The sequence below is a fragment of the Schistocerca serialis genome, chromosome 4, assembly GCF_023864345.2.
Source record: "Schistocerca serialis cubense isolate TAMUIC-IGC-003099 chromosome 4, iqSchSeri2.2, whole genome shotgun sequence".
NCBI lineage: Eukaryota > Metazoa > Arthropoda > Insecta > Orthoptera > Acrididae > Schistocerca > Schistocerca serialis.
The window spans coordinates 797769749-797795550 of record NC_064641.1 but is presented as its reverse complement, the minus strand read 5'-3'; the positions used below and the strand labels follow the sequence as shown (position 1 = coordinate 797795550).

The 25802-nt window shown below is 44.2% G+C and overlaps 1 protein-coding gene across 1 annotated transcript in view; it reads left to right on the top strand.

Annotated features, from left to right (window-relative positions):
- Nucleotides 1-17616: 17616 nt before the first annotated feature.
- LOC126474775 (uncharacterized) overlaps nucleotides 17617-25802 on the top strand; it is a 10107-nt gene continuing 1921 nt past the window's right edge. Inside the window, exons 1-2 of the mRNA XM_050102251.1 lie at nucleotides 17617-17650; nucleotides 25516-25749. Coding sequence (XP_049958208.1) covers nucleotides 17617-17650; nucleotides 25516-25749 — 268 coding nt within the window. The remainder of the gene's footprint in view (nucleotides 17651-25515; nucleotides 25750-25802) is intronic.

The window sequence follows — 25802 nt, the reverse complement described above, 5'->3', positions numbered from 1 at the left end:
TAAGGACAGCACACAACACCCAGCCATCACGAGGCAGAGAAAATCCCTGACACCGCCGGGAATTGAACCCGGGAACCCGGGCGTGGGAAGCGAGAACGCTACCGCACGACCACGAGATGCGGGCAGCATCTGTCATTTGTGGTTGTACCAAGTAGCACCCCACACCATATGGCCTTGAGTTAGCGCTTTATCTCCAGTGCGGATGAGACATTGTCATGCCGCTCCCCCTGTGTGAGGCGAACCAAAATGCGGCCATCATTTTCAAACAAACAGATCCTGGACTCGTCCGAAAACACTATCTGGTATCATTCCTGTCCCCAGTGACACCATTGCCGTCTAGCATGTTTCTGCACGTTCCTCAAAGATAGGTGGAGAACTGGACGACGCCCAGTAAACCATGTTGCAATAAATGGTGACTGACTGTCACCCCTGACAGTGTACGACGCGTTACACTGTTCCACTAGTGCCCAAGAGCCGACGAGGACGAAGATCTGTTGCGCAGTGCCATTTGGGTGAGGTGTTGATCTTCTCGGGTGGGAGGGAGCAGGTGGTCTGTCGTGCGATCTGACCCACCTCGTCGTGTTTTCTAGCCTTCCGTGAACCGTTCTGCACACACCCGTTGCACTGCCGAAACACTTCGTCCCACACGAGCAGCAATTTCGCGGATAGACGCATCACATTTCGTCATGCCAGTAATGCTCCCTCTTTCAATCTCTCTGATTTGTCTCTACGGTTCGCGTACACGTCTGAAGTATCCTCCACGTCTGCTCAACTCGCACTGATCCATTACCTTGGGTTTATAGCGACAATGAGAGCGGCAAGCACATTTTACCGGTAAGTGGTGTTGCGCCACGATGTCTATGTTGACCTTAAACCCACGGGCCGACATGGTTCAAACGATAATCTTTTCGCCTGAACGTAGTGATGTACATACATACACTGTGAATATGAACGCCCTGTCCGTCATTCAAGGTGTTCTGTTGCACATGAGTGTATTATCTGCAAATGACGTAAATACTGATGTAATGTTACTCCGCACCTGTTACACCCCGTATATGTATAGATGCGTAGCACGTGTACGACTGCTACATGTGGAAGGAGGGCAAAGATTTTTGCCGTCGTCGGAGCTACTTCAAGAAGCCTTCTGAGGTAAAGCCTCGAATGTAGTTCACATTTAACGGCATTGATTTATTTTGTATTTGTACAAAAGCGACGTTTGGAATGCATGTACTTTATGGTACAACTTAGTTTTTTGTAAACAGTCATAGTTCAGAATTCGAGAGAGAGTAAGTGGACAGTATGTCACTTGTGTGGATAAAGAGGAGAACATGCCGGAACAATCTTTAGCTTTTCTGCCTTTCGTTGGCAACAAAAAAAAACATATTTACATCTCCATAATCAAGCTATTTTATAATTCGTAGGTGGAAAAGTTTTTGGAGGAATATTTCAAGGTGACCCATGCATGCGCAAGAATAAAATGTTTGTCACAACCATCAAAAATGGTTCAAATGGTTCTGAGAACTATGCGACTTAACTTCTGTGGTCATCAGTCGCCTAGAACTTTGAACGAATTAAACCTAACTAACCTAAGGACATCACACACATCCATGCCCGAGGCAGGATTCGAACCTGCGACCGGAGCGGTCGCTCGGTTCCAGACTGTAGCGCCTAGAACCGCACGGCCACGTTGGTAGCACTTCGTTTAAAATAGTAAGAACTTCCCGAAAATTTCAGAAGTGGGTTTCCGCCCACCATCGAAGATTGCGGACGACAAAGACGCCGTTATCAACACCTCAGTTTCAATGACGTCAGGCAGTTGCACTATGAGAAGATGGGTGTTCCTTCAGCAATATCGCAGAAAGACTTGACAGGAATGTAGCCACTATACACGACTACCGGCGGCAGAGGTCACGTTAATGTACGGTCGCAAGACGACACGGCTCCGGACGTCCACGTGGCACTACCGAGAGGGAAGATCATCGAGTTCGGCGCATGCATCTGTTGCATTGTACTGCAGCAATTTTGAAAGCAGCTGGCACCACAGTGACACAACGAACAGTTACAAATTAGTTGCTTCAAGAAAAGCACCGAAAAAGGGGTCGCATAGCGTGCACTCCACTGACCCCAAACCACCGCCATTTGCGACTTCAGTGGTGTCATGGGAGAGCGCACTGGAGGGCAACGTGGTCTGTTGTTTTCTGATGAAGGCTGATCCTGAATCGATGCCATTGATGGCCATATGCTTGTTACATGAAGGCCAATTGGGGGCCTGCAACCAACCTGTCTACATGCCAGATACTCTGGACCTACACCTCGAATTATGCTCAGGGGTGCGATTTCGTACGACAGCAAGAGCACTCTCGTGGCTATCACACCCACCCTGACTGCAAATTTCTACCTCAGTCTGATGATTCGACCTATTGTGCTGCCATTCGTGAAGTAGTTCTCAGCTGAATAACGCTTGCCAACATACTATTGTTGTAACACAAAGTACTCTACAAATATTGTCTTTGCGTACTCGATCACAAGATCTGTCTCCAAACGAACAGGTATGGGACATCATCATCGGACGACAATTCCAGCGTCACCCACGAACAGCATTAACCGTCTCTGTACTGACCAACCTGGAACTCCATCACATAAACTAACATCCGGAACATGTACAACACAACGCATGCCCGTTTGCTTGATTGCATTCAACTTTAGGCGGCTACACCGGTTATTAATCTACCAGCAGTTCACATCCGTGATGAAAGAACGTCAAGTACCGCTTACACCTTTATCATTCTCTGATACACAGACGCTGATAATCTTTCCCTCTGCTCCTGAGATCCACATTCTCCATTCGACACCAAATCCTGACAACTTTTCCACACAAGTGCAAAGATTGTAACAGTGTCGAGTGTCATGTGAACGAGTGATACAACCTCTGGAGATAATGTTTCTTTTCTTATAAACACTATTAATTGTTGTTGTTGTCTTCAGTACAGAGACTTGTTTGATGCAACTCTTCATGCTACTCTATCCTGTGCAATCCTCTTTATCTCCGAATAACTACTGCAACCTACATCCTTCTAAACCTGCTTAATGTATTTATCTCTTGGTCTCCCTCTAGGATTTTTACGCCCCCCATCCCCCCCACGCTTCCCTCCAGTACTAAATTGGAAATTCCTTGATGTCTCAGAACGTGTCCTGCCAGCCCATCCCTTCTTCTAGTCAGGTTGTGCCACAAATTTTTCTTGTCCCCAAATATATTCAGTACCTCATTTGCAGACCCGTGGTCTAGGGGTAGCGTCTTTGATTCGTAATCAAAACATCTTCGGTTCCGGGTTCGATCCCCGCCACTGCCTAAATTTTGATAAATAATCAGCATTGGCGGCCGAAGACTTCCGGCATAAGAAGTCAGCCTCATTCTGCCAACGGCCTTGTCAAAGAGGGCGGAGGAGCGGATAGAGGTTCAGGGCAATTTCTTGTCCTAGGGGTGGGAAATTGCCCCTAAAGGCGGAAGAATCAACAATGATTAACGACATGAGGATGCAGAAGGTAATGGAAACCACTGCATTAAAGACACGTAACGTGTATCCACAGGACATGTGGCCTGTAATTGAAGTATCATGATGATCTCTCCATTGGCAAAAGATTCCGGAATAGTCCCCCCATTCGGATCTCAGGGAGGGGACTGCCAAGGGGGAGGTTACCACGAGCAAAAGATTGAATAATCAACGAAAGGATAACGTTCTACGAGTCGGGGCGGGGAATGTCAGAAGCTTGAACGTGGTAGGGAAACTAGAAAATCTGAAAAGTGAAATGCAAAGGCTCAATCTAGATATAGTAGGGGTCAGTGAAGTGGAAGGAAGACAAGGATTTCTGGTCAGATGAGTATCGGGTAATATCAACAGCAGCAGAAAATGGTATAACAGGTATAGGATTCGTTATGAATAGGAAGTTAGGGCAGAGGGTGTGTTACTGTGAACAGTTCAGTGACCTGGTTGTTCTAATCAGAATCGACAGCAGACCAACACCGACAACGATAGTTCAGGTATAAATGCCGACGTTGCAAGCTGAAGATGAACAGATAGAGAAAGTGTATGAGGATATTGAATGGGTAATAGAGTATGTAAAGGGGGACGAAAATCTAATAGTCATGGGCGACTGGAATGCAGTTGTAGGGGAAGGAGTAGAAGAAAAGGTTACAGGAGAATATGGGCTTGCGACAAGGAATGAAAGAGGAGAAAGACTAATTGAGTTCTGTAACAAGTTTCAGCTAGTAATAGCGAATACCCTGTTCAAGAATCACAAGAGGAGGTATACTTGGAAAAGGCGGGGAGATACGGAAAGATTTCAATTAGATTACATCATGGTCAGACAGAGATACCGAAATCAGATACTGGATTGTAAGGCGTACCCAGGAGCAGATATAGACTCAGATCACAATATAGTAGTGATGAAGAGTAGGCTGAAGTTCAAGAAATTAGTCAGGAAGAATCAATACGCAAAGAAGTGGGATACGGAAGTACTAAGGAATGATGAGATACGTTTGAAGTTCTCTAACGCTATAGATACAGCAATAAGGAATAGCGCAGTAGGCAGTACAGTTGAAGAGGAATGGACATCTCTAAAACGGGCCATCACAGAAGTTGGGAAGGAAAACATAGGTACAAAGAAGGTAGCTGCACAGAAACCACGGGTAACAGAAGAAATACTTCAGTTGATTGATGAAAGGAGGAAGTACAAACATGTTCCGGGAAAATCAGGAATACAGAAATACAAGTCGCTGAGGAATGAAATAAGTAGGAAGTGCAGGGAAGCTAAGACGAAATGGCTGCAGGAAAAAATGTGAAGACATCGAAAAAGATATGATTGTCGGAAGGACAGACTCAGCATACAGGAAAGTCAAAACAACCTTTGGTGACATTAAAAGCAACGGTGGTAACATTAAGAGTGCAACGGGAATTCCACTGTTAAATGCAGAGGAGAGAGCAGATAGGTGGAAAGAATACATTGAAAGCCTCTATGAGGGTTAAGATGTGTCTGATGTGATAGAAGAAGAAACAGGAGTCGATTTAGATGAGATAGGGGATCCAGTATTAGAATCGGAATTTAAAAGAGCTTTGGAGGACTTACGGTCAAATAAGGCAGAAGGGATAGATAACATTCCATCAGAATTTCTAAAATCATTGGGGGAAGTGGCAACAAAACGACTATTCACGTTGGTGTGTAGAATATATGAGTCTAGCGATATACCATCTGACTTTCGGAAAAGCATCATCCACACAATTCCGAAGACGGCGAGAGCTGACAAGTGCGAGAATTATCGCACAATCAGCTTAACAGCTCATGCATCGAAGCTGCTTACAAGAATAATATACAGAAGAATGGAAAAGAAAATTGAGAATGCGCTAGGTGACGATCAGTTTTGCTTTAGGAAAAGTAAAGGGACGAGAGAGGCAACTCTGACGTTACGGCTAATAATGGAAGCAAGGCTAAAGAAAAATCAAGACACTTTCATAGGATTTGTCGACCTGGAAAAAGCGTTCGACAATATAAAATGGTGCAAGCTGTTCGAGATTCTGAAAAAGGTAGGGGTAAGCTATAGGGAGAGACGGGTCATATACAATATGTATAACAACCAAGAGGGAATAATAAGAGTGGACGATCAAGAACGAAGTGCTCGTATTAAGAAGGGTGTAAGACAAGGCTGTAGCCTTTCGCCCCTAATCTTCAATCTGTACATCGAGGAAGCAATGATGGAAATAAAAGAAAGGTTCAGGAGTGGAAATAAAATACAAGGTGAAAGGATATCAATGATACGATTCGCTGATGACATTGCTATCCTGAGTGAAAGTGAAGAAGAATTAAATGATCCGCTGAACGGAATGAACAGTCTAGTGAGTACACAGTATGGTTTTAGAGTAAATCGGAGAAAGACGAAGGTAATGAGAAGTAGTAGAAATGAGAACAGCGAGAAACTTAACATCAGGATTGATGGTCACGAAGTCAATGAAGTTAAGGAATTCTGCTACCTAGGCAGTAAAATAACCAATGACGGACGGTGCAAGGAGGACATCAAAAGCAGACTCCCTATGGCAAAAAAGTCATTTCTGGCCAAGAGAAGCCTACTAATACCACATACCGGCCTTAATTTGAGGAAGAAATTTCTGAGGATGTACGTCTGGAGTACAGCATTGTATGGTAGTGAAACATGGACTGTGGGAAAACCGGAACAGAAGAGAATCGAAGCATTTGAGATGTGGTGCTATAGCCGAATGTTGAAAATTAGGTGGACTGATAAGGTAAGGAATGAGGAGGTTCTACGCAGAATCGGAGAGGAAAGGAATATGTGGAAAACACTGATAAGGAGAAGGGACAGGATAATAGGACATCTGCTAAGACATGAGGGAATGACTTCCATGGTACTAGAGGGAACTGTAGAGGGCAAAAACTGTGGAATACGTCAAGCAAATAAATGAGGACGTAGGTTGCAAGTGCTACTCTGAGATGAAGAGGTTAGCACAGGAAAGGAATTTGTGGCGGGCCGCATCAAACCAGTCAGTAGACTGATGACTCATTAGTTACGTGATCTACCCATTTAATCTTCAGCATTTTTCTGTAGCACGACATTTCGAAACCTTCTATTCTCTTCTTGTCTAAACTAGTTATCGTTCATATTTCACTTCCATACATAGCTACACTCCATGCAAATACTTTCAGCAAAGACTTCCTGACACTTAAATCAATACTCGATGTTAATAAATTTCTCTTCTTCAGAAACGCTTTCCTTGTCATAGCCACTCTACATTTTATATCCTCTCTAATTCGACCATCAATTATTTTTCTTCCCAGATAGCAAAACTCATCTACTACTTTAAGTGTCTAATTTCCTAATCTCATTCCCTCAGCATTTAATTCGACTACATTCCATTATCCTCGTTTTGCTTTTGTTGATTTTCATCTTATATGCCTCCTTCAAGACACTGTCCATTCCGTGCAACTGTCCTTCCACGTTCTCTGACAGAATTACAATGTCATCGGCGAACCTTAAAGTTTTTATTTCTTCTCCATAAATTTTAATTCCTACTCCGAAATTTTCTTTTGTTTCCTTTACTGCTCGTTAAATATAAAGATTGAATAACATCAGGGGTAGGCTACAACCCTGTTCACTCCCTTCCCAACTACTGCTTCCCTTTCATACCCCTCGGGACTCGTAACTGCCATTTGTTTTTAGTACAAATTGTAAATAGCCTTTCACTGCCCGTATTTCACCCCTGCCACCTTCAGAATTTGAGAGAGTATTCCAGTCAACATTGCCAAAAGCCTTCTCTCAGTCTACAAATGCTAGAAACGTAGGTTTGTCTTCCCTTAACCTATCTTCTAAGTCTTAGGATCAGTATTTCCTCGTGTGTTCCAACATTCCTACGGAATCCAAACTAATCTTCCCCGAGGTCGGCTTCTACCAGTTTTTCCATTCGTCTATAAAGAATTCGTGTTCGTATTTTGCAAGCGTGGCTTATTAAACTGATAGTTCGGTAATTTTCACACCTGTCAGCATCTGCTTTCTTTAAGATTGGAATTATTATATTCTTCTTGAAGTCTGAGGGTATTTCACCTTTCTCATACGTCTTGCTCACCACATGGTAGAGTTTTGTCATGGTTGGCTCTCCCATGGCTATCAGTAGTGCTAATGGAATATTGTCTCCTCACGGGGCCTGCTTTCGACCTAGGTATTTCAGTGCTATGCCAAATTCTTCGCACAGTATCGTATCTCCCATTTCATCTTCATCTACGTCCTCTACCATTTCCATATTATTGCCCTCAAGTATATTCCCCATCTATAGTCCCTCTATATACTCCTTCCACCTTAAGGCTTACCATTCGTTGCTTAAGACTGGTATATCATCTGAGCTCCTGATATTCATACCAGTGGTTCCCTTTTCTCCAAAGGTCCCTCTAATTTTGCTATAGGCGGCATCTATATTATCCCCAGCAATATATGCTTCTGCATCCTTACATTCGTCCTCTAGCCATTCCGGCTTACCCATTTTGCTCTAATCTCTTCGATCTAATTTCTGACACATCTGTATTCCTTTGCGTCTGCTTCATTCACTGCATTTTTATACTTTCTCCTTTCATCAGTTTAGCCCTCGTCTTTTCACCTACTAGATCCTCTGCCGCCGTCACTGTTTCATCTCTCCTTCACTGTATTCCTTTCCCCTTGTTAGTCGTTCCCTAATGCTCCCTCCGAAACACTCTACAACCTCTAGTTTTTTCAGTTTATCCAGGTCCAATCTCCTTAAATTGCTATATTTTCGCAGCTTCTTCAGTTTTAATCTGCAGTTCATGACCAATAAATTGTGGTCAGAGTCCACATCTGCCCCTGGAAATGTCTTACAGTTTAAAACCTGGTCCCTAAACCTCTGTCTTACCATTATATAATCTGATACTTCCTAGTATTTCCAGGCTTCTTCCATGTATACATGATTCTTAAACCAAGTATTAGCTACGATTAAATTGTGCTCTGTGCACGACCGCTACGGTCGCACGTTCGAATCCTGCCTCGGGCATGGATGTGTGTGATGTCCTTAGGTTAGTTAGGCTTAATTAGTTCTAAGTTCTAGGCGACTGATGACCTCAGAAGTTAAGTCGCATAGTGCTCACAGCCATTTGAACCATTTTTTTGCTCTGTGCAAAATTCTACCAGGCAGCTTCCTCTTTCATTCCTTAACCCCAGTCCATATTGGCCTAATACTTTTCCTTCCCTTCGTTTTCCGACCATCGAATTCCAGTTCCACAACACAATTAAATTCGTCTCTGAAAAATTTCTTTTATTGCATCATACATTTCTTCACTCTCTTCATCTGAGGAACTAGTTGGCATATAAACATGTACCCCTGTGGTTGGCGTGGGCTTCGTGTCTATCTTGGCTAAAATAATGCGTTCATTATGACGTTCGTAGTAGCTTATCCGCTTTCTATTTTTATTTATTATTTTTTATTCATTATTTTTGATTCATTTTTATTCATTATTTTTTTCATGATTAAACCTACCCCTCGTGCCACCGAGCTTCTCTAATTCCCACTATATCTAACTTTAACCTATCCATTTCCATTTTTAAATTTTCTAACTTACCTTCCTGATTAAGGGATCTGACACTCCACACTCCGATCCGTAGAACATGTTTTGTTTCTCCTGATAACAACGTCCTCTTGAGGAGTACCCGGCCGGAGATCCGAATGTGGGAAGTTTTTACCTCCGGAATATTTTACTCAATAGGACGCCATCATAATTTAAGCACGCAGTAAAGCTGCATGCCCTCGAGAAAATTTACAGCTGTAGTTTTCCATAGCTTTCAGCTCATTTATACTCTAAAAAAGGAAACGACACGCCACTGAGAAATTACGCGTTGGAATGGAAATCGGTAGATGTAATGTACATGTACAGACAAACTCATCTTTAAAATTTCAGAAAAATGGATGGTTTGTTGAAGAGAAAGTTCACAAACTGATCAAGTCAATAACGTGTTGGTCGAAGTGAGGGCTCGCCATTCACATCATTCAGTCTGGAACAGGAGGACTGGCAAGTATCTGCTCGAACGCCTTAAATCTCGGACCAATCTCTGTTAATCCATTGTGGACATGGGACAGCAACTTTTCAAATATTTAGCAGTGAAATTCGCCGGTCAGCCGTGCAATTGAGACCTTTTTATTTTATTTTCGCTTTCAGTTTCGGCAATTAATTATGCTATCTTCAGGGCCCATATGCAGCTCTGAAAAGTAATGGATATCGGCATACTAGAGCTGTATGTTTCTGGATGTCGTGAATTTGTAGTCCAGGTGCTTCCTTCGAAGACTTGACTTCAAAAGTGATGTCTTCGAAGTAAGAACTTGAGTTAAGATCTGACAACATCTGGAAACATATGATCCCAGTATGTAAATATCGATTATTTCTGAGAGGTGCATATTAGGACTGAAGATGGTATAATGAAACTTCCTGGCAGATTAAAACTGTATACCGGACCGAGACTCGAACTCGGGACCGTTGCCTTTCGCGGGCAAGTGCTCTACCATCTGAGAAACCCAAGCACGACTCACGCCCCGTCCTCACAGCTTCACTTCTGCTAGTACCTCGTCTTCTATCTTCCAAACTTTACAGAAGCTCTCCTGCGAACCTTGCAGAACTAGAACAGGAAGTTTCGTATCAACGCACACTCCGCTGCAGAGTGAAATCTCGTTATGGTGTAATGAATTGCCGAAAGTGATAGCGAAAGTGTAAAAGAGTAACATCTCAATTGCATGGCAGTTTGGAGAATTTTATTGTTAAAATAGCACGGTTCCTGAGTCATTGTCAGTGTATCACCAATTAGGAACGCCTGAAAACGGAAAGAAGTCAGCCTGCTAAAATACCGCAGCTCTAGGCGACGCCACCCACCTGAATACCCGAGAACTGCAAAAAATTGGAAATTAGTGGTAAGGTCGTATGGGACCAAAGTGGCGAGGTCATCGGTCCCTAAACTAACGCACTACTTAATATAACAAACTAACTTACGCTAAGGACAACACACATACACACACACACACACACACACACACACACACACACACACACACACACACACACACACACACACACACACACACGCCCGAGGGAGGACTCGAACGTCCGACGGGCGGAGCCGCGTGGACCGTGACAAGGCGCCCAAGACCACGCGGCTACCTGACAACTATTCAAGATTTTCCTACCCCGAGAAAACCTAAAAGTACACATTAAACAATCAGTGCACAGGCGTTATCGCCATCTTAGATACGTAGTGACCCATCACAGCAATTAAATGAATGTAACAGGTGATCAAAAAGTCAGTATAAATTTGACAACTGAATAAATCATGGAATAATGTACACTGCTGGCCACCGTAAATGCAACACCAAGAAAGACAAGAGGTAGCACAACAAATTTTATTTTGTAGATAACATGTTGACTAAGTATCAAATGATTACGTTTACAGACGTCTGTGACATGTGGTTCCTGCCAGAATCAGTAGCCAGAGTAGCCGCCATTGTTGGAGATCACCGCTGCCACACGTCTCGGCATTGAGTCAAAGAGACGTTGGATGTGTTCCTGGTGTACAGAAGCCCAAGCAGCTTCTACACGTTGCCAAAGATCATCTGGTTTGGCAGCTGGGGATGTAATCTGGGTCACTCGTTGAGCAACCATGGACCACATGTTTTCTATCGGCGAAAGATCCGGAGAGCGAGCCGGCCAGGGAAGCAATTCAATCTGGTTATTGACGAAGAACCTTTGGACAATGCGTGCCACGTGTGGTCGCGCATTATCCTGTTGAAATATGGCTGTGGCCGAGCCCTGAAGGTAAGGAAGGACAACTGGCTCAAGCACCTCGGATATGTAGCGCCGGCTATTTAAAGTACCGGCAATGCGTATTAGAGGCGTGCGAGAGTAATATCCAATACCGCCCCATACCATAATACCCGGTGCAAGACCAGTGTGGCGGTGCATAGTGCAGCTGTCCAGCATCCTCTCTCCACGGTGTCTCCACACTCGAATCCGACCATCGTGGTGCTGCAGACAGAAGCGTGCCTCGTCAGTAAAGACAACGTCATTCCATTCTGCCGTCCACATCCGTCTGTCATCACACCATTGGCGACGGAGACGTCTGTGGTTCTGCGTCAATGGTAGACGAAGCAATGGACGTCTTGCGGACAGACCACTCTGCTGTAAACGGCGTCGAATGGTACGCGCAGACACTGGATGATGCGTTACATACGCAATGTGCTGTGCTATGGTTCGGGATGTCACTGAGCGATCCGTCACTGCGATGCGCACAATTTGCCTATCAGCACGTGCAGTGGTGCACCGAGGTGAATGCGATCGACCACGTCGGTCCGTCGTACCAACCTGCATCCAACCGTCACATATCCGCATTACAGTTGTTTGGTTTCGTCCAACACGACTAGCGATTTCTCTGTATGATAATCCACGATGTCGGTAAGCCACTATCCTTCCTCTGTCGAACTCGGATACTTGATCAAAAGATGTTCGCTGTTGTCTACGAGGCATAACTGATCGTCTTGTGAAACAACCACAAGGTAAACACACGTGCCGAACGTACACTCGTCGAAATCGCCAAGCCTTAAATGGCGCTATGAGGTGGCACCACAGGCACGCGTGATGTGCGTCTGCGCTGAAATTCTAATCAGTTGCATATCTCATCGCTGCAAACTCATGGTGTAAATTTCACTTGATTCGGATGCTTCCTTCAGGGTGTTGCATTTACGGTGGCCAGCAGTGTAGATAGAGAGGTACAAATTGACACACATGCTTGGAATTACATGGTGTTTTATTAGAACAAAAAAAAATACAGAAGTTCATGAGGCTTCATCTGATCTGAATAGCAATAATTACCATAACAAAGTAAGACAAAGCAAATATTATGTTCTTTACAGGAAATGCTCAATATGTCCACCATCATTCCTCAACAATAGCTGTAGTCGAGGAATACTGTTGTGAACAGCACTTTAAAGCATGTCCGGAGTCATGGTGAGGCATTGGCGTCGGATGTTGTCGTTCAGCATCCCTAGAGATATCGGTCGATCACGATACACTTGCGACTTCAGGTAACCCCAAAGCCAATAATCACACGGACTGAAGTCTGGGGCCCTGGAAGGCCAAGCATGGCGAAAGAGGCGGCTGAGCACACGATCATTACCAAACGACGCGCGCAAGAGATCTCTCACGCGTCTAGCAAAATGGGGTGGAGCGCCATCCTGGATGAACATCGTACGTTCCAGCAGGTGTTTGTCAGCCGGGCTGGGGATGATGCGATTCTGTAACATATCGGCGTACCTCTCACCCGTCACGGTAGCAGTTACAAAACCAGAATCACGCATTTCCTCGAAGAAAAAAGCCTGATGTAGATGTAAATCCAACCCATACCGTGACTTTCTCGTCGTGCAATGGAGTTTCCACGACAGTTCTACGACTTTCGGTAGCCCAAATTCTGCAGTTGTGGGCGTTGACAGACCCTCGGAGCGTGAAATGAGCTTCGTCGATCCACAATACGTTACTCAACCAATCGTCATCTTCCGCCATCTTTTGAAACGCCCACACCGCAAATGCCCTCCGCTTCACTAAATCGCCAGGTAACTGTTCATAATGCCGACGGATTTTGTACAGATAGCATCGGAGGGTACGCAGAAGTGCCAACCAAACAGTGTATGGAATGCCGGTGCGACGTGCGACTGCACGAGCGCTGATTTCCCCGTGCATAGACGAACCCTCTACAGTCTCCATTTCTTCCTGAACTGTCTCAGCAGCATTACGCCTTGTGCTCGGTCGGCCACTAAGGGGCTTCGAATTTCGAAGTCATTCTCGCCACAGCTGCCTTTCTGAACGGACCTTTACCCGTTCGAATCCACTTCCTATGGCGATAGGATCATATCACTGAACTAGCACATTCCCCATTCTGATAATACAGCTTCACTAAAAGCGCTTTTTCAGGTAACGTCAAGATGCTGCGACTGCTGGCGCACCTGATTCTCTCTCTCATTACGGCTCCTTTTATACACGATTGTCATGTGCAGTCACTGACATTTTGCTGTCCAGCGCCATCTGTCGGAAATTTTGTGAACTTTGTTTTTTTATGTTCTAATAAAACCCCATGTCATTCCAAGCATGTGTGGCAATTTTTACCTCTCTATCTACATTATTCCGTGGTTTATTAAGTTTTCAAATTTATACTGACTTTTTGATCACCCAGTATAACATGGAATGACAGTTAGTTAACCACTAGGACCAATAGTTGGGGGCAACATAATTAGAATATGAATATTTCTTCGTGTCTGTGAGTATGCTTGGGAGATGCTTCTGTCGAGCCGAGGGTGCCCGCGATTAGTAGTTTCTAGGTAGTTTAGTCCGGTTCACCTGGGATGTCACGAAAATGGGAACCGCGGGTGGACAAGTGCCGCGTCCATCGCGTTTTATTTTTGTCCGGCTGATTCCAGGTCGCAGTGCATCACCCTGACCCTCGCATGAAGCTACAGGACACATTGTACGTCTCAGTCGGAACATGCCATTTACGAGTTCAGGATGTCGTGAGTGACACCCTGGCGCCTACTTAAAGCATATCCCTGGGGAGAAGAGCGTTGTCTGCCACGGAAGGAGGACCGCCGTTGAGGTCAGAATACGTTGTGTGGGTATACATAGTATTTGGCGGCAAACTTCGCTATTGGGAGAGTGCTTTATGGCTTGTCTATAGTTGAGCCAGCGTAAGCTGATCCCTGACAATTACATCGGCTGGGCACGGCAGCTTTGCGCGGCCGCTTTAGCCAATAATGCAAACGCCTCAGTGTTGCCACAGCTCTGTAGACGGCTTCCGTTTCTGCCTGCCGCCGTTATTGCTCGACGACTGGAGACAGTTCTTTGGTGACTGATCTTATGAAGCGATGGTGTTGAGAAGGCAAACATGGGAGGATATTTTCGGACTTTCAGCGGACATATGCCGGAGAGTACGATCTTGGTTCTCCGCAGGTTTCAACCAGAATTGTCCACTCAACTTTGTGCAAGAATACACTGGTTGCGGTTGTAACAATTACGCACCTACGAGCAGACACTGTATCGTACATTCGGAAGTACGCTGGTGAACATATCCACAGCAAGTGCATATTAGGAATTTTTCTTGAGTAGTTTATTCTTCACTGGACTGAATCCGCCTGACCTGTAGTACTTATGTGTCAGCCAATGTAGTTAACTGCCAGCTAGAGGTTCCTATCTCTGACAATTCAGGGGAAGTCAAATACATCTCAATTGATATTGTACAAATCATATTTAAGTGCCTGGCAGATGTTTCACCGAACCACCTTCACAATTCTCTATTATTCCAATCTCGTATAGCGTGAGGAAAAGATCGAACACACATCTTTTCGTGCGAGCTCTGATTTCCCTTATTTTATCATGGTGATGCTTTCTCCCTATGTAGGTCGGCGTCAAGAAAATATTTTCTCATTCAGAGGACAAAGTTGGTGATTGGAATTTCGTGAGAAGATACCTCTGCAACGAAAAACACCTTTGTTTTAATTACGTCCATCCCAAATCATGCATCATTTCAATGACACTCACTCCCCTATTCCGCGATAACACAAAACGTGCTGCCCTTCTTTGAATTTTTTCGATGTACTCCGTCATTCCCATCTGGTAAGGATCCCACACGGCGCAGCAGTATTCTAAAAGAGGACGGACAAGCGTAGTGTAGTCAGTCTCCTTAGTAGATCTGTTACTTTTCTAAGTGTCCTGGCAATAAAACGCAGTCTTTGATTAGCCTTCCCCACAACATTTTTTGTGTGTTCTTTCTAATTTAAGTTGTTCGTAATTGTAATTTCTAGGTATTTATTTGAATTTACGGCCTTTAGATTTGACAGATTTATCGTGTAACCAAAGTTTAACGAGTTCCTTTTAGCACTCATGTGGATGACCTCACACTTTTCGTTATTTAGGGTCAATTGCCAATTTTCGCACTATATAGGTATCTTTTCTATATCGTTCTGCAATTTGTTTTGTCGTTTGAGGGCTTTACTAGTCGACAAACGACAGCGTCATCTGCAAACTACCTAAGACGGCTGCTCTGATTGTCTCCCAAATCGTTTATATAGGTAAGGAACAGCAGAGGATCTATGACATTGCCTTGGCAAACACCAGATATCACTTCTGTTTTACTCGATGACACTCTGTCAGTTGCTACGAACTGTGACCTGTCTGATAGGAAATCACCAGTCACGTAACGGAGACAATATTCCATAGGCACGTAATTTCACTACAAGCCGCTTTTACTTTTAGCGTTTCCGTTGCGATTATTTTTTGGGAGGGATCATGTTAATTTGACCATTCCTTTCCCATTTAATAACTGCCAGCCGTTGATACTAGTGTGACAATTTTCGTTCATGTTTTTTCAACAATTTCTACCAGTGTTGTTTTTCTGTGTTTTCACATGTTTCATTCTGAGGAGAACACTTATTCATTTCAGTACATAGTTCTTACAGATCATTTATGAATTTATTAATTACCTTGTGAGTGGAGCAGACGTTAGCAGAAAAGTAATATATAGGATTAAAAACAGCCGACCAGTTGCAAAGGATAAAGTAATCTTTACCTAGGTTTCGATAGATTTAAATCTATCTTCTTCAGAAGGCGGCCTGAGGACAATGAACATCGTAATTTATATTAAAAGGTATGAAACATAAATAAAGAATAGAGTTTAATATATATTAGGAGAATCTTGTATTACAAAATATGAGAAGGATTCCTGGTACTTACAGTATTACATTAACGTGGAGTGATATGTCATTGTCGTTTTTACAAACACCTGCATAGCTCCATTAGTCCAAATAAAATATAGCCCTGAGAATAGGGTTCGTCAGACAAATAAAAATAAGTACATGGAAGTTGGAGAGCGCATAAGCGACTGGGTAACATCGGCCAGCGTAGTAGCACTGCAGCCAGGGCAGCTGGCGCTCAGGTCGCGAGCTATGTGCCGATTGGCGTACTGAACCAACATGTAAAATATCCATATTAATTGCGTCCTTAGATAGAGTGACAATAAATAGAAGGAAAGAATTTAACACTCCCGTTATGACATTGTGGGAGCCTTAGGAACAATAACGTAGATACGTACATCAAAAAGGCAGGTGGCGCTTACACCATAAGTTACATGCAGTGGCATATACAGCCAGAATATAAAAGTTATATTATCATATTAGTGAAGCCCATAGATCGTATATAAATCAAAACTTTAAGAATAATCAGTAATGGCTCTTAAGACACAAATTACGAAACCTGGTCAACAATCCAGTTAATATACATTCTCAGGGAGCCAAGGTTTTAGAATAAGAGAAAATTACATGAGGGCCGATGTAGTGGCAGCCATACATCGTGAGAATACCACATTACATAAAAGGTAGTGAGCTTAAAGATTTGAAAGTGCATTATAGCTTCCTGAGGAAATAGACTACTGAGGTTATCAACATTAATGTTATATATTAAACGCCAATCGGCACATAGCTCGCGACCTGAGCGCCACCTGCCCTAGCTGCAGTGCTACTACGCTGGCCGATGTTACCCAGTCGCTTATGCGCTCTCCAACTTCCATGTACTTATTTTTATTTGTCTGGCGAACCCTATTCTCAGGGCTATATTTTATTTGGACTAATGGAGCTATGCAGGTGTTTGTAAAAACGATAATGACATATCACTCCATGTTAATGTAATACTGTAAGTACCAGGAATCCTCATATTTTGTAATACAAGATTCTCCTAATATATATTAAACACTATTCTTTACTTATGTTTCATACCTTTTAATATAAATTACGATGTTCATTGTCCTCAGGCCGCCTTCTGAAGAAGATAGATTTAAATCTATCGAAACCTAGGTAAAGATTACTTTACCCTTTGCAACTGGTCGGCTGATTTTAATCCTATTACGTGGAACCGTTGCTGTTACGCAGCTATGTTTAAAATACAGAAAAGTAATACTTAAATTCCAACTAATGGCCACTGCTGAACGTTAGTGTTATGAAGTCCATTGAGCAGCATTGTTGGTGGTGAGCCTTAAGAATGATACTGATCTGCGGAAGAGCTTCTGGATCAGGTACGCCGGCAAGATAAATTGAACTTCACCTCTTACAAATTTCAATCAACAGCCGGATTTTATATCTTAAGATTTCAACACCGTAATTGCAACAAAACGCGCCTTTCGGTGCTGTTATACATAGAACCACCTCTGTAGCTGTGTGGTCAGTGCGACTGCCTGCCAAGGTGATGACCCGGGTTCGACTGCTGGGAGATATGGTACAGGGTGCATTGAGTCTCACGAGGCTAAGTGAGAAGCTACTCCACCGATTACAACCGGTTTCAAAACCGAGGAGCCAGAAAACAAAGGGAGAGTGGTGGGTTGGCCACATAACCTTCCGTACAGCAATCCAATGATGCCATTGGCGGAGGATGACATGGCAGAAGGTCAAACACGGCTGGCCCTCCTAGGACCAGACCGCGGAACTTCTATTCGTTGAATTAGAGACTTTCGATCCCGTTGTGTATCTCCACTGATTTTCATGCCGAAGTGGCCGAGTTGCTGTGAGCTCTGCAAACGGCGCAAGACAGGCACTCCCAACATCTGTTAGGAAGTAAAATGGGTTTGAAATTTCCTAGAGTCCTGCCCTACAGTCCTTAAGAGGCAAAGCAAGGATTACCAGACATCCTTAGAGGAAAAACCTCTACGAGGGCGGCTGATTTCTATCGAACAACAATGCAAAGAACAACTACACCAAAAAGAGTAGAAAAGTAGTGGGCATTAAGGATTAAACGGTAACAGATGTTTGGGGTTTTCCATACAAACTAGCAACAACCAAGATTGGATCACCCACTGTATTTTCAACCCTGAGACGATCATACGGCACGATGATGACAGATGGGAGACTTCAGTGTAGTACTTACTCAGATATCTGTTGTCAGACGCTATGGCGATGAAAGACACAGTGTACCATCAGCATCTTCTTTCTGAATTATTAGACAAGCATGTGAATAATAGTGGTTGCGATTTCATCTGCCGAGGAGGAAGCGAGGCCGGCAATAATGAAGACAAAAAAGAACGAAGTACCGAGGTCTGATGGAATACAGGCCCAATTGTTGCACCAGCTAATGGACGAAATCGTATCATATATAAAAGTGCTATTAAACGAATGTCTTTTGCAGGATGGGTGCCCAAAATCTGGAAAATTTCCAAAATCTTTATACTAAAAAAGGGATAGACAGAGACCCAAGAGGACCGAAATCTACAGGCAAATTTGTTAAATGCCCTAGTCACAACACAGGAAAAGCACCTCTGATCCCGCGTGAGGTACCACTGACAGGTAGTAGGCATGAGCCCCCTGCCGTATATGGTTGAAAGAAAGGGAAATTCGCCGAGGATGCGATAAATCACATAGTGAATATTATTTTCACTTCAGGCGAGAAGTCTGTTATGGGTATAAAGACTGATACGGCTGGGGAGTTTGATGATTTGTTGTTGCCTGCCCTGTTTAAAAGACAAACAGACAGACTGTCCCAGGTGCGTCCACGAGGTTATTGTACAGATAGCCAGGTGCAACTGAAATTTCCTGGAAAGAAAATTTTTTGAAGATATACCAGAGGCTGCCCAAAGGGCTCTGTTTGTGGTCCAGAGTTCTGGGAGTTTGGCATAGAGCCGTTACTGGACCAGCTCCAGAGTATAACGCTAGATGTTGCATAGGCTGTCAACATAATGATTTGCTAACAAAAAGCCTAAATTACAGGAAAATAGTATGACAATTCTCGAAAGACTAAATAACTGATGCGTAGAAATGGAACGATAGCGGCACACAAAACAGTTTGTGTGTCACAAAAGGAAACATTATCAGGAACGAGAACCCCCGCAATCAGAATAAATGACAAACTTGTGAAAAGAAGTGTACACCTGCCTTGGAATTAACATCGACGGAATGCGGAACTTTGTTGTACATTTAGAAATCTGCCAGAGAGACATTAAAGTCGTTGACAAAATAGCAGCAACTGGCCAAAGAGTATTTCACATGGCACTAAGTGCAATGAGACCGTACCACAACGCAACCCTACTCGCTGTTGTGGACTACAGACCGAGCGCTTGGGCCCACAGAGGTGGACTCATAGCCAGAAAGTTAAGGACAGGACAGGCTGTTAGGCGAGCACAGGAAGTATATTCCTGCGCCTGAAATGCGCGAATTGAACAGCACCGACTGAAGCTTTGCTAGTGATACTACGCTACTTACCTCTAGACCAACCGATATGAGAGAAAAGAGGTGCACAACATTGGCTCAGAAAGCTCGAATACGATAAAGTAAATAAAGGCATGCCTTGACAGAGAAGGGCAACCAGTCTGGGTACAGGGCAGAAACAGGGAGGAGAACCTATCAGTTCCTTCTTAACATGAAAGGGAGAAAAAGAATGACATACTTCCTTGTGACCAAGAAAGCTATACACAGCCTGTCGCAACATGGTCCATATGCATGCTACTTACTAAAAATACGACAACGTACCACAACCACTTAGGAATGCGCTATTAGGGTAGACTTACAGACGAGTGCACGAACGCTTTGCTGATACAACTGCCTACACCGAGGAAAAAAAAAAAAAAGCCATGGGATACCTTCTAATATCGTGTCGGTCCTCCTTTTACCGGGCGTCGTGCACCAACTTGACGTGGCATGGATTCAACAAGTCGTTGGAAGTCCCCTGCAGATGTATTGAGCTATACTGCCTCTCTAGCCGCCCGTAATTGCGAAAGGTATGTCTTATAATTTCCAATAGGATTCATGTCAGGCGGTCTGAGTGGCTAAGTGATTCGCTGGAATTGTCCAGAATCATCTTCAAACCAGTCGTCAACAACTATGACCCAGAGAGATATTTGGGAACATGAAGTACGAGGGGCGTTTGACAAGTCCGTGCAAAAATAAAAACTACTCACGTGTTTGAAGTAAACCTATTTTTCGACATAGTCTACTTTTAGACTTATACACTTCGTCCAATGCTGTTCTAATTTGTTGATCCCTTCCGAGTAATAGGAATTGTCCAAGTTTGCAAAATAGTTGCTATTAGCTGCTGCAATCACCTGCTATTAGCTGCTGCAACCATCTGCTATTAGCTGCTGCAATCACCTCATCGTTTGAATAAAATCTTCGTCCCGCCAGCCATTTCTACAAATTGGGGAACAAATAATAGTCCGAAGGAGCCAAGTCTGGAGAGTAGAGGGGATGTGAAAACAGTTGGAATCCTATTTCCATTAATTTTGCGACCACAATTGCTGAGGTGTGTGCTGGTGCATTGTCGTGATGGAAAAAGGACTTTTCGCGGTCCAATCGCCGGCGTTTTTCTTGCAGTTCGGTTTTCAAACGGTCCAATAACGATGAATAATATGCACCTGTAATAGTTTTACCCTTTTCCAGATAGTCGATGAGGATTATCCCTTGTGAATCACAAAAGACAGTCGCCATAACCTTTCCGGCCGAAGGAATGGTCTTCGCCTTTTGTGGTGCAGGTTCTCCCTTGGTAACCCATTGTTTAGATTGTCCTTTGGTCTCAGGAGTACAGTAATGTATCTATGTTTCATCCACAGTGACGGAACGACGCTTGAAGTCCTGCGGATTCTTCCTGAATAGCTGCAAACCATCCTTGCAACACTTTACAAGATTCCGTTTTTGGTCAAGCGTGAGCAATCGCGAAACCTATCTTGCGGATAGCTTCCTCATGTCAAAATGTTTATGCAAAATATTATGTACCTGCTCATTCGAGATGCCCACAGCACTAGTAATCCCTCGCACCTTAACTCCTCTGTCATACATCACTGTATCATGGATTTTATCAATGATTTCTGGAGTCCTAACCTCCACAGGGCGTCCATAACGTTCAACATCACTTGTGCCCATATGGCCACTCCAAAAATTTTGAAACTACTTATAAACTGAAACTTCCTGGCAGATTAAAACTGTGTGCCGGACCGAGACTCGAACTCGGGACCTTTGCCTATCGCGGGCAAGTGCTATACCAACTGAGCTACCCAAGCACGACTCACGCCACGTCCTCACTGCTTTACTTCTGCCAGTGCCTCGTCTCCTACCTTTCAAACTTAACAGAAGCTCTCCTGTGAACCTTGCAGAACTAGCACTCCTGAAAGAAAGGATATTGGGGAGACATGGCTTAGCCACAGCCTGGGGGATGTTTCCAGAATGAGTTTTCACTCTGCAGCGAAGTGTGGGCTGATATGAAACTTCCTGGCAGAATAAAACTGTGTGCTGGACTTTTGCAAAGGTCCCGAGTTCGAGTCTCGGTCCGGCACACAGTTTTAATCTGCCAGGAAGTTTCATATCAGTGCACACTCCGCTGCAGAGTGAAAATCTCATTCTAGATACTTATAAACTGTTCTAATCGAAGGTGCAGAGTCACCATAATGTTTATCAAGCTTCTGTTTAGTCTCTTGAGGCGTTTAGCCTTTCATAAAGTAATTTTTAATCGCCACACGAAATTCTTTTTCGTCCATTTTTTGACAATCACTCGACTTCCTTGATTCACATGAATGACAAACACGAAGAAATAGGCCAATAAGGTTGAAACTTGGCTGTGCGTTCTTTCCTAATATGCTACCAACTAAACATGACCTCGATACGCGCATGTGGTGCCATCTCTCGGACTTTGCACGGACTTTTCTAACTCCCCTCGTACATGAATGGATGCAAATTGTCAACAAGTAGCCGAACATGACAATTTCCAGTCAACGATCTGGACCAGATGACCCAGTCCATTTCGTTATAGAGCCACCATCAGCTTGTACAGTGCCTTGTTGACAACTTGGATCCATGGCTTCGTGGCGTCCGCGCCACACACTGACACTACCATTAGCTCTTACCAACTGAAATCTGAACTCATCTGACCCGGCCATCGTTTGCCAGTCGTCCAGAGACCGACCAATATGGCCACGAGTCCAGGAGAGGCGCTCGATGTCATTCTGTCACCAAAGGCACTCGCGTCAGTCAGCTACCGCCACAGCTCATTAACTCCAGATTTGGTCGCACGTCCCACATTGATTGCCGCGGTTATTTCACGCAGTGTTGCTTGTCTTTTAGCACTGAGAACTCTACGCAAACGACGCTGCTCTCGCTCGTTTAGTGGAGGCCGTAGGTCGCTGTGTTTTCTGTGGTGAGAGGTAGTGCATAAAAGTTGGTATTCTCGACACAATCTCGATACTGTGGATCTCGGAATACAGAATTCCGTAATGATTTTCGAAATGGAATGTCTCATGCGTCTAGCTCCAAGTACCATTCTGCGTTCGATGTCTTAATTCCCATCGTGTGGCCATAATCACGTTGGAAACCTTTTCAAGTGAATCACGTCGGTACAAATGATAGATCCGCAAATGCATTGTCCTTTTATACACTACTGGCCATTAAAATTGCTACACCAAGAAGAATGCAGATCATAAATGGGTATTCATTGGACAAATATATTATACTAGAACTGACAAGTGATTACATATTCACGCAATTTGGGTGCATAGATCCGGAGAAATCAGTACCCAGAACAACCCCCTCTGGCCGTAATAACGGCCTTGATACGCCTGGACATTGAGTCAAACAGAGCTTGGACGGCGTGTATGGGTACAGCTGCCCATGCAGCTTCAACACGATACCACAGTTCATCAAGAGTAGTGAGCAGCGTATTGTGACGAGCTAGTTGCTCGGCCACCATTAACCAGACGTTTTCAGTTGGTGAGAGATCTGGAGAATGTGCTGGCCAGGGCAGCAGTCGAACATTTTCTGTATCCAGAAAGGCCCGTACAGGACCTGCAACATGCGGTCGTGCATTATCCTGCATTTAGGGTTTCGCAGGGATCGAATGAAGGGTAGAGCCACAGGTCGTAACACATCTGAAATGTAACGACCACTGTTCAAAATGCCGTCAATGCCGACAAGAGGTGACCGCGACGTGTAACCAATGGCACCCCATACCATCACGCCGGGTGATACGCTAGTATGGCGATGACGAATACACGCTTACAATGTGCGTTCACCGCGATGTCGCCAAACACGGATGCGACCGTAATGATGCTGTAAACAGAACCTGGATTCATCCGAAAAAATAAAGTTTTGTCATTCGTGCACCCAGGTTCGTCACTGAGTACACCATCGCAGGCGCTCCTGTCTGTGATGCAGTGTCAAGGGTAACCGCAGCCATGATCTCCGAGCTGATAGTCTATGCTGATGCAAACGACGTCGAACTGTTCGTACAGATGGTTGTTGTCTTGCAAACATCCCCATCTGTTGACTCAGGGATCGAGACGTGCCTGCACGATCCTTTACAGCCATGCGGATATGTCTGTCATCTCGACTGCTGGTGATACAAGGCCGTTTGGATCCAGCACGGCGTTCCGTATTACCCTCCTGAATCCACCGATTGCATGTTCTGCTAACAGTCATTGGATCTCGACAGTCGCAATCGCGATAGGCTACAATCCGACCTTTATCAAGGTCGGAAACGTGATGGTATGCATTTCTACTCCTTACACGAGGCATCACAACAACGTTTCAGCAGGCAACGCCGGTCAACTTCTGTTTGTGTATGAGAAATCGGTTGGAAACTTTCCTCATGTCAGCACCGGCGCCAACCTTATGTGAATGCTCTGAAAAGCTAATCATTTCCATATCACAGCATCTTCTTCCTGTCGGTTAAATTTCGCTTCTGTAGCACGTCACCTTTGTGGTGTAGCAATTTTTTATGGCCAGTAGTGTATCTCCTATATGCGGTACTGCCACCTTCTGTTTATGTGTATAACGCTATCAGATGACTTGTCACCTTAACTTAAGTCTCCCGTACAGTGCCTTTTCAAATACCAAATATTTCGGTTCCCTTGGTTGTGGAAGCACACACCACACGAGCACTAACAATTTGCCAACGTCCAAGTTTACTTGGCCACGCTGTAATGCACTCCGAACTGCACAGAACACTGTCGTGACCACTACTGACACTTTCAACCTATCGACGATGCTGTACAGGTACCGTTCTTGATCAGATACAAAAGCGCAACTTGCAGAATCGGCTACCATCTGCATTTGTGTTCAATAATGCAGTTCTCGCGTTCTTTCCAAAAGTGTGTCCAACCCTGTAGCTCTCGTTGAAAATCAGAGAACTGCCTGTTTTTAGTTCATTTACGTTCAGATCCTGCAGTGTACTGTTAACTGCATCAGTATTTCTAATATCAAACGACAGTTACAATACACCAAGATGGGTATCACAGTTTCACAGTCTCACTGGAAATTTAGGCTATCCTTATTAGAAAGCTACAAATATCAAAAGAACACTGCTTTAGCAAGTCACTACAATTTTTATGTTTCACATCGCGTTTCTGACTGCTATACCTGCATTACTTAGTGTGTAGTACTGTTGTCAGTATTTAATTATGTTCGCACCTAGTGCATTTCTCTTCAGTGGTCCTAAGTTTAATTTCGAAGTTTTTTATAAAATTTTATGTGTAGTGGAACATATAACCTATGTACAGTTACCGAAATGGTACGTACCACTGAAGGGTAGCACCACGGATTTAGCTCAGAAATATTTCTTGAAGAAAACATTCATCACCTTGTAGGAATTTTTATATCCACCGAATGAATCAAGAATGACACTGTGAAACATGGTTTATAGCTGCAAAGAAGAAACGGCAGTAAATAGAAAACTATTACTTCACCCAAAAGGTAAAGCAATTCACCAAACAATAAAGACATTATACTCGAGAAGGCCCTGTAAATATATGAAATGAAATTAAAATTCAGTGCAGTGTGAAATCATTTCACGGCATAGAAAATAATCCCTGAAGGAATTGTATATAAAATACCTTCCAAACAAGTCGACTATATTGTTACCCTTCATAATATTTGTAGATATTCCATCAACTGTAGTCTTTATGCTCACTAACAGGGCATATTAAAAATATACTGTTACCTCTTGGAAGTACACCAGCATTCCTTTCAGGTGCACGAACAGTTGGGGCACCTGGAAAAGCTGGAGTAGGCGCACCAGCACCTCCAAACTGGCTGGGGAAGCCTGGAGGTTGCGGTGCACCTGGAGCTGTGGGCAAAGGCTGTCTCTGCAAGAAAGATGGCGGTGGCGGCGGCGGTGGTCTTGGTGTTGGCGGCGGTGGCGGAGGCGGCGGTGGCGGAGGCGGTGGTGTTGGCGGCGGCGGCGGCGGCGGCGGCGGCGGCGGC